Source organism: Mercenaria mercenaria, chromosome 3 (assembly GCF_021730395.1).
Source record: "Mercenaria mercenaria strain notata chromosome 3, MADL_Memer_1, whole genome shotgun sequence".
NCBI lineage: Eukaryota > Metazoa > Mollusca > Bivalvia > Venerida > Veneridae > Mercenaria > Mercenaria mercenaria.
Genome location: NC_069363.1, coordinates 20,953,809 through 20,964,021, shown reverse-complemented (window position 1 = coordinate 20,964,021; position 10,213 = coordinate 20,953,809). Strand labels below are relative to the sequence as shown.

Here is a 10,213-nt window from a genome sequence, read left to right as displayed (position 1 = left end):
GCTTTAGCTATAAATCCCTCAGTTATGACTGTTTAAGTCTTACAGCGTCAGACCCCGGTCATTTATACGTCGCATTTACAATAACACCGGAAGACTAGCGGGGGGGGGGGGGGGGGGGGGGATAAAAACCAAATACAAGAGTCAACTCAGTATGCAAAAATATCAATTTATTTATTTACATTTTCAACAATAAGGAAACAGAAAGTGATAAACCTATAAATTATGCTTTGCATATTTACAACAAAAATCTAACAAAAGCAAAAAGATGATATATGGTTGATGAATGGTTGCGCGTTGCGCGACTGTTCTATCCGTTTTGACAGAGTACATTATCAGCTGTGCGCGCCTGACTAGAGTATAACAAATGGAGCAAGCGTGTTCCAGCAATTCTACATAACAGTGGTATTCGTGGTGCACTACGTACGTATGTCTTTGAATCGGTCGCCAAACTGGTATTCGTGTTGCACTACGTACGTGTGTCTTTGAATCGCTCGCCAAACTGGTATTCCTGGTGCACTACGTACGTGTGTGTTTGAATCGCTCGCCAAACTGGTATTCGTGTTGCACTACGTACGTGTGTGTGTTTGAATCGCTCACTAAACTGGTATTCGTGTTGCACTACGTACGTGTGTCTTTGAATCGCTCGCTAAACTGGTATTCGTGTTGCACTACGTACGTGTGTCTTTGAATCGCTCGCTAAACTGGTATTCCTGGTGCACTACGTACGTGTGTCTTTGAATCGCTCACTAAACTGGTATCCGTGTTGCACTACGAACGTGTGTCTTTGAATCGCTCACTTAACTGGTACGTAATCACATCCATACAATGTTATATATTCACAATACAATATATTGAACTACTAGAGAGAAGTTTTGTTAAAGTTTGATCATTATTTCTATTATATCTATCATAGGATAATTTCAACATAGGATGAGCGTTTTATCCACATGCCCAACTGACCAGATAGCAGCGGTTTATTATTCTTTGTACAATATTTTCTATTATGATATCAAACAACACTCAAACACCTTTCTTTATACGTCTGCCAACATACAGGCCTCGGTGCAATGATTTTACGGGAAGCGCTTGGTTTCTATGACATGCTGTAGATCCTTTAAACTACGTCCTCGGAGCAACATTTCCATATACAGCACTAGGCGAGGAGACGGTCATTGATTCAATATATCTACAAATACACTGATACACAAACAGATACTGGTCCTGAAAAAATCAAGAAAACTCTAATAAAGATCAATTTATGTGTGTTAATGGAGACAACACCGTATATTAGTAGATGAAATGTGTTTTGATAGCTTCCAAAAGTAAACTTGCAAAGAAATGGAATAATTCGTTTCAAATCTAAGTGACAACGGTAAACAATGAAAAAGTATTTCAGTAAACTATTAAAAACTTCAAATATAGGCTGATGTAAGGATGCTACGGACCCAACACCAGAAGTGAGTTCATGAGAATTTTCGTCTATTTTAACCAATCTACGGACTGCTATAGCAAATGATTTATGGAATCCTTTAGACGGAAGCAGAAATATAGAGTGCGAAAGTTCTACCGACTGTGCCTAATCATACCCATCAAGTGGTTTACAGAAAGTTCTTTAGACAGTTTTGAGCAGTCTGGCTGTTTCACGTCGGTAGAAAATGCGGCATTTATTTGGCGAGAAAAATAATTACTACACTTCGTGAGACATTTACCTATAGACACCATGGCATATTTTATGTAAAATGGAAGTAGATATGAATATTAAATTGACACTTACGACAAGTTGACATTTCAGATTTAATGTGTAATTATGCCTCTTAACCTTCGCATTCTTATAACTTTCTTTCTAATCTTTTAGTAAAATTGTCCAAACGTATATTATCTTGGTTTACAAAATGGAAAACATTATGTTAAATGTATTGAAGCATTTTTAAAAATCTGAATTCCACACACACGTCTTAGGCTGCATATTTTAAATACAGACAAATAAATCCGTTTAATTTTTGTCCATCCAATGTGAACACATTTTATCTTTAGAAACACAAACTTGACCCCCCACCTTAAACGAAAGCAATATTACCACGTCAAACGCAATGTAAATTTGTCATCATGATTTAATAAGTATGGTATTACTGACCTTGTTTCTTATGAACTGTGGTCGGCGTAACTGTATTTGTCTAACAGTGTTAAATATGTCAACTTCATTGTCCTGGTTTACTTGATCTATAACGTTGTTAGCACTTATAAATATACCACAGCACGTCACGCCGTCCCTGCAATATATAAATATATTATATTTATATTGAGCTTAATTGTAGGTAAATACATTTTCAGAACTTATTAAGAAAGATGGTATTTTCCAGCTCAGTAGGTCCAGTACTAAGCCTTACAAATATATCAATAGAAACCACCCTTTTTTCAAATAACGATAGCTGCAGAGTTTTGCTCACTGGACAACTTAAAGATAGAAGAAAACAAACCTGGACACTCTGGTGGATCCCCACCCCCACCCCCTCCCCCGTAATTTAATGAGATATACAGTTGTAGCAATGGATTCAGAGTCCCGTTTTCATTTTCACAACAAATTAAATTTATACTAAAACGCTTCATAAACCATTTTTATTATTTTAACTTTGTCAAACCATGCGATAGACATGTCTCATATATGGAACACAAGTCTTACCACAGAGACGACACACAGCCGTAACATATTGATAATTATATTGTGATGTATGGCACTACTAAATCACATTATTTACGATTTTATACATAAAATAAACAATAAAACAATACAGATGTGAAATGTGACATTTGGACATTAAAGTATCCTGCGTGAAAGGTTATGACAGAGTTTCAAAGAAATATAAGCCGTGCCATGGGAAAACCAACATAGTGGATTTGCGACCAGCATGGATCCAGACCAGCCTGCACATCCGCGCAGTCTGGTCAGGATCCATGCTGTTTGCTTTTAAAGCCTATTGCAATTAGAGAATCGTTAGCGAACAGCATGGATCCTGACCAGACTGCGCGTTAGCGCAGTCAGGTCTGGATCCATGCTGATCGCAAAGCCACTATGTTGGTTTTCTTATGGCGCGGCTCAATTATGTGAAAAATATGAAGATAGTTACTTGAGAAAGATCAAATACTTACATAAAACTCCTAATATGAATATAGGTCATCAAACAGTTTCGTGAAAATGTCAATTTTCACGATATATATTTAGACAACATATATCAATGATCAGTTACAAACTGATACTCTAGCTATCCCAGAAAAATCAACTTGGAAATGTCAATGTATATACAATTATCCAAACAATGATTAATAAAATTAATAAGATACATGTTGTTATATTTTCTGGTCCGTTCGGATCATGTAGTAATTTCAATGTTACTATTAAGCGGATGCTGATTGGCATGAGTGGTGTTGTACATTTCATAATATCTCATTCACAGACTCGTTAAAACCGAGTTTGCTAAAATATTGATTGACTGTGTCCTATATTTCCCAATGTAAATGCATTTCAAACAAGAACAGAGTGAATTCGATGTTGAAAAACGTGTATATATCGAGGTATTAGAGGGAAACTGTTCTAAATGATATTGTATCTATACAACCTTAGAGTGAATCTGTTCTAATTGATTCTGTAATTGTACGCATTTAAAGTGAAAATGCTCTTATTGCTTCTTAATTTGTATGCATTTAGAGGGGATCTGTTCTTATTGCTCCTACATTTGTACGCTCTTAGAGGGGATCTGCTCTTATTGTTTCTTTATCTATAGGAACTTAGAGGGAAACTTTTCTATTATCTATATGCACTTAGCGGAATCTATATGCGCTTATAGTGAAACTGTTCTTATTGCTTCTGTTTCTGTACGCACTTAGACGGAATATGTTCTAACTGCTGCTATATCTATACGCATTTAGACTTAGAGGGGAAACTTTTTCAAATTGCATCTTTATCCACACGCTCTTAGAGAAATACTGCTTTATACTGCTTCTGTATCTTTACGCTCTTAAAGGGAAACTGTTCTTATTGCTTCTGTTTCTGTACGCACTTAGACGGAATCTGTTCTAACTGCTGCTTTATCTTTACGCACTCAGAGAGGAAACTAATATTGCATTTTTATCTATACGCTCGTAGAGAAATACTGATCTAAACTGCTGCTGTATCTGTACACACTTAAGGGAATTGTTCTTATTGCTTCTTTATCTATATGGATTTAGAATAGTTTTACTCTCACCCCTTACATATACATTTTTGTATTTAACTATCTAATGTTGAAATTGCTGCATATATGATATAGCTTATTATAAGGCAACAAATAACAACAAACAATGCTTTTAGAAATTGAATATAAAAATAAAAAAACACCACACACTGAAACGCTTTATCCATTAATTGCTTCACTTTGAAAGCAAACACTGTTTACCACTAGCAATAATACACGTACTCAAACAGAGAAATGAATGTTTGAAATGAATGAACAATACTTACAAACAAAGGACGGTGATTGGTGACTCCGGGAAGGATTTCCGGTAGAGGTTTGCCCTGCCAATTACTACCAACAATGATTCTACAGACCCAGGCAGATTCTTTCCGGGACTCCAGTCGTTATATGTTATCATATATACAAGCTTGGAATCTTTGATTCCCTGTAAAACAATTTTATGCAACCTTATTGGCTTAATCTATATGAAGACATTTATCAAACATGAATATCTTTTTTGACTAATAGGTGAAAACTTGTACAGATACAAACAAACTTTTTAATTTAAAGCATAGACAAAGATCTAAACTGGTTAGTCAACGAATCTGACCAAAACCTTTACTGCAAAAGGTAGTCAGGTACAGACAGTGCCAGATACCAGAAATACGCTCTATCGGCTTTGTAGGCAGACGATCCTCAAGGAATACACACCTTTCTCATGATCCTAAACGTTCTTTCCGTCGCTTCCGCACATGGTGTTTCCAAAGCCAGCGTTTCTACTATAAGAGGTCCGAATGTGATAGAGTCACCAAGAGAAGGCCACCACGCGCATGCATCCTGTGAGGAATATTAAAGAAATTTAAATGAATGCAGGAACTGTTGAAAACAGTAAAGTGGATGCAATCATTAAATATCAAGTTAATATATATATATATGTATGTGTTGAGACTTAATTTAAAATTATTAAAGCTTTTAATGGAACCTCGAGGTACCTTAATGACATACTTTTCAGAAATGGTGAAACTCATTTATCCAAAAGTGTTACAGTTTAACAAGGCTAATACATCAGATTTAGAAGCGTCATTTTTGGACTTTATCAACTGTGAACAGTAATCTAGAAACGAAAATATATGATAAAAGAGACGATTTCAATTTTTAAATTATCAACTTCCCCCACCTTGATGGAGATGTCCCTCAAGCGACATCATACGGTGTCTATATTTTGCAACTTATTCGTTTTTGCAAGAGCTTGCTCAAGTTAGAGGATTTTAATGATAGAAATCTTCATATCACCAAAACATTATTACAACAGGGTTACCGATATCATAAAGTACGGAAGCCTTTCACTAAATTTTACTACAGATCATCGATATAACACAAACCTTAAACACTTATAAAACTTGGCTTTACACACCCGGTATACTATGGAGATGTAGTTTATAAAATTCAAAAAATTAAACATAATACTTATTGTAATAAAATATTTGTAAAATGTGTTAAAAAAATTTATCAAAGGAGGATACAATGCGAAAATCGCTTGACCCCTCTACAGTTAATCGCTACGCTTTCCTATTTGATAGTGCGATGACTAATAAAGTGTAAAAACAAAGATGAATATCCAAGTTCCAAAACGCAGCCACCCTAAACGTAAACCTGACCAACACACGCGCGCGTGCACGCACGCACACAAACACACACACATACACGCACACACACACACACAAAGTAAACGTACAAGGACAAAACAAACAAATAAAGGAACACAGTGGGGCACCGCCTTGGAACGGTCAATGGCAAAACCACCACTGGGGAGCTTAAACCAGTTTATGGTGCACCTAACCTCACTCTTACCCCCACCATGTTCCAAAGTCACAGGACAGTTCAAATAAAAGTTATCACCGCCAGGTGCGCAATGGCAACAGAAGGCATGTAATGTAAATCACAAAAAAATGCTCTTGTATATAAATGCAATCCAGCTCCTTGATGCTATTCTCCTTAATCCTACAAAAAAACGGAGGGAGGGTTGTAGCTTGCTTAGTCGTGCCTTTAAAAGTTAGGCTCTTGTTGCTCTGACTTCAGACAAGGTGTTGAGTACATTGGTGTAATTATACCTTAGACTGACCCTGTTTTTATGTTTTACTTTATATGTTCCGGAGTTTTGTTGGCATGCCCTAAACGCGTTTAACCCCCCAGTTTCCTTTTTATAGGTTACTGACCGTTCCAAGGCGGTGCACCTATTTTCAACTTGTTTTCTTTGTGTTGTGTATATTGTCTTGTTTGTTGTTAGCGTTTCATTCCTTTTTCTCCTCTCTACCCCCATTACCCCCATCGCCCCATCCCATCCCTTCTCCTTGCATTTGCTGCCTCTCTCCTTTAACTGTGAGTAAGTTATCGTGCCCATCATAATTTTGACCGCCGGCCGTCCCTAGGTGTTTTTCCCTGCTTATGTGTGTGTGTATGTTTATTAGTGCATGTTTGTCATGGGCGCTGCCCCACAGTGTTGTTTTTTCTTACTTGTCTGTTTGTTTATCTGTGTATGTTAGTTGTGCATGTGTGTGTGTGTGTTTGTCTTTTGTACGTGCGTGTCTGCGCTGCTGTGGTTTACGTTGTAGGAATACTGCGTTTAAGGAACGTGGCTTTCCCTGTTGAATATTCATCCTTGCTCCACCTTCCCCCGACACCCGATCCCTTTACCTACCCCTTACCACCCAAAACCCATTTTTTTGCATTTTGCATATATTTATAATGTACTTGTTGGATTTTTGTTGTGGGCCAACTTTGCGATTCTTGGCTCTATCGCTGTGTTTGGGGTGCTCTGTACTCTACCCTTACCTTTTATCCTTTATGTGTGTTTATTTCATAAGGCTATTAACGCATCATGGCATAACAAGCATAAACATATGTATGACGAACAGTGAAAACATATATATATATATATATATATATATATATATATATATATATATATATTATTACTCCAAGTAAAGTTGGATAACATATAATAAACAGTGCTCAGTTATATCCTTTACTAGTACTTTGCTTCATACCTGGATAAATTAATTCTAAAAACATGTAAATCAGTATCAAGTAAACGGATTCGACAGTTATTCATTTAAGCTCAGAGGCACAAAATGTTGTTTTTTTTTAATTATCTGGAAAATTCTATGTAGAAAAATTGGATTATTAGTCTAATTGGAAAGTGAAGTAAAATATATTTTATACCTAAAGACATTGTCATTCCGGTACAAAGACAGTTATACAAACTATTCTTAAATTGTAGCTAGAATTTCAATGCGCAAATTGCAACAACACTGAAAAAATACAGTAGGGCATGTGTACATTTTTAATCGCTGTCCCTCGTTAAGCAATACTTTTGGAAGTTATGTCCAAAACCGCTTAAAGCATGTGGATTAGGTCTTTGATCCCAAGCTCGACACTGACCTTTGAGGTAAGGACCTGGGTCTTGTGCGCGACAAACATAGAGGGAAATATCTCTGCCAAATAAAAGAAAAAGATTGTAACCGTGTCAAAGTAACTTACGTACGAACTGACGAATTTACCTAACAGCCGTTTTGACAATTACGTCAAGTTCATCGGGAGCGGGTTCGACAAAAATATTAAATTTAGAACTGTAGAAATCAGAGGTGAAGTGAATACAAAACACGCATGATATATTAGTAACATTTTTTCTCCAACCGGGAGACCATTTTCAATTTTAATTTTATAGCTTAACACGAATTAATTATCACGCAGATGTTTCAATGAAGTGCACTAAGGTATCAAATTGGATGATTTTTTTACTTTTGTACTGAAATGTCAGCGGGCAACGAACTAGGTAAAACCTGCTAACATATCCGTCATATCAGCTTAACTTGATAAATGCCGGAAATATTGACATTACAGTTTTTGCACTTTGCTTTTTGTTTACGGCATAATTACCATATTAATGTTAATTATAAAAAAATATTGGTAACAAAAATAACGAGGGTTCTTATAAAGAGTGAGACATTACAATAAATTACAAGAACAGTGTTTCCGTCTAGATCTGTCTTCATTTTGTTCGCATATGTTATAAAAAAGTATCACGAAATAAAATACACTGTAATAATTGTATAATTTTCTATTTTTCACTGTTTTACGACAAAATTCATCCGCCCACTGTTTTACAAAAATAGAAGCTACTCAGTAACACTATATGCCCGTTGACATTATGGTATCTAGATTCCCCAGCATAAAAAGTGGAATTTATGGACACCATGTTGCCTTTTCTCCATTGAAAGAATTTATCTTTTTTCGTCAAACTGAGCTAGGGCTTTTCTGCGTCGCTTATTCGAACAACACAGTTCGAATGAAACAGCCCCGTCATAGAAAAATGATTCTATTTTGGTGAGGGAGGACATGTTTATAGTGTCAAACGAACCATAGTGTCCGTCAGTCAATTTATGTCATAATGTTTCGTACTTAGTACTATTTATTTGTCTTCTATAAATGTTATTTCGTAAATAGTATCAGAAATTTAGAACTCTCGCCCCTGGAATGAAGTTGATGCCAGGGAGTGTTAAGGTTTTTCTGTTTCTGTCCAAAGTTTACAGACACCGATAATGTCAAACCAGACCGCATAAAGCACTAATATTATACTGACTTACAATGATTTAAAGTTTATCATCATAATCATTTCATTCAACAAGATTATCTCTACGTGTGTAATGGGGACAGCACAGACGTCGATTCAGCCATGAATTAAATCATATAAAATGATAAGTTATTCTTCTGATGTGTAAAGTCATACCACAAAATATGTCTGAAATTGCTTTAATAACCTTTAAGGTTGTGAACAGAATGAAGGTTAGTTTGCAATAAATACTACGCTCATAAATGATTTTTTGCAGACCACAAACATTACGAAGCAAAACCCATGAATTAATTAATTTGATTTAATATTCGTAGCACAATTATTCAATTCAAAACGTTTTCAGTACCAAATGCCAATTTAATAATGAACACTCGCCATGCCTCTTCAATAATATATATATAAATGAATCTTAGTGGAAAGACGCCCGTTAAGTTATTGAACCAGATGTGTCTACATGTACAAATTATCTGTAGAATTTTTTCTTTGGATGCGCCAATTCAATTATAAACTGAACAAGAAGAATATTCAAACCTCTTGGTCCTCGTCGAGGGCATTGAGAGAGAGAATAACATTAGAAGCATGGTCGTAGATCAATCTCCAGAAATCAACAATCGTATTCTTCAATGGTAGTTGAGATACAATATATCCATTCTTGTTGTTTCTCGACTGCAAACATGATAAACAATAATCAATGACGTTAAACAATTCCTTAATCACAAATCTTTTTCAGTATTTCAGACCTCATGTCAACTTTTCGACGCAGATTAAAATCATTTCAAAATATTTTGTAAAACATCAGAAGCAAGACTGTATATTTGAAAGAAACTGTACATACTGGTACCATCACAGCGTTGATATAGTCGGTGGTATCGGGCACGTACGTAGACAAATAAGGTCTGAAACGATCAGCTACAAGAGAAACACAAATTAAAACTAACTAATTTATTTTATGACATATTTTGAAAATTAAATCCTTCATAATATAACTGAAAATGAAGACATTGGATACAGGTTAAGAGGGTGGCATGGCGCCTTTAATGGGTTGTAGATGGGATAGACTGAGATAGAAATACAGTAATTCAAAATAACATATACATAAAAAGGTCACAATCTGTATTAATCTACATGTATATCCATTGACTTCGTAATATCTCAAAGATGCAAAATGCTGCATAAAGACAGCTATCGAACATTAAAAGATATCCCTTAGACTTATTTACCTGCCAATATGTTCAAATTTCTATTTTTCTCAACATTTTCTTTTCTCAATGCAGCTAAAAAGTTCTCATTACCAAGTTTTGGTTTGAGATCTTCAAATTTCTGGAAAAGACAAAAAGTAGTATGTACACATTTTGTTTGAATTTTCTCTTAA

General features: G+C 35.5%; 1 protein-coding gene across 1 annotated transcript in view; it reads right to left on the bottom strand.

Annotated features, from left to right (window-relative positions):
- Positions 1-210: 210 nt before the first annotated feature.
- The window catches only part of LOC123525890 (receptor-type tyrosine-protein phosphatase kappa-like), a 60,583-nt gene continuing 50,580 nt past the window's right edge, over positions 211-10,213 (bottom strand). The window contains exons 24-30 of the mRNA XM_053537972.1: positions 10,062-10,161; positions 9,677-9,750; positions 9,373-9,507; positions 4,920-5,045; positions 4,496-4,653; positions 2,135-2,270; positions 211-1,221 (exon numbers count right to left, since the gene is read on the bottom strand). Coding sequence (XP_053393947.1) covers positions 1,120-1,221; positions 2,135-2,270; positions 4,496-4,653; positions 4,920-5,045; positions 9,373-9,507; positions 9,677-9,750; positions 10,062-10,161 — 831 coding nt within the window. The 3' untranslated portion in view covers positions 211-1,119. The remainder of the gene's footprint in view (positions 1,222-2,134; positions 2,271-4,495; positions 4,654-4,919; positions 5,046-9,372; positions 9,508-9,676; positions 9,751-10,061; positions 10,162-10,213) is intronic.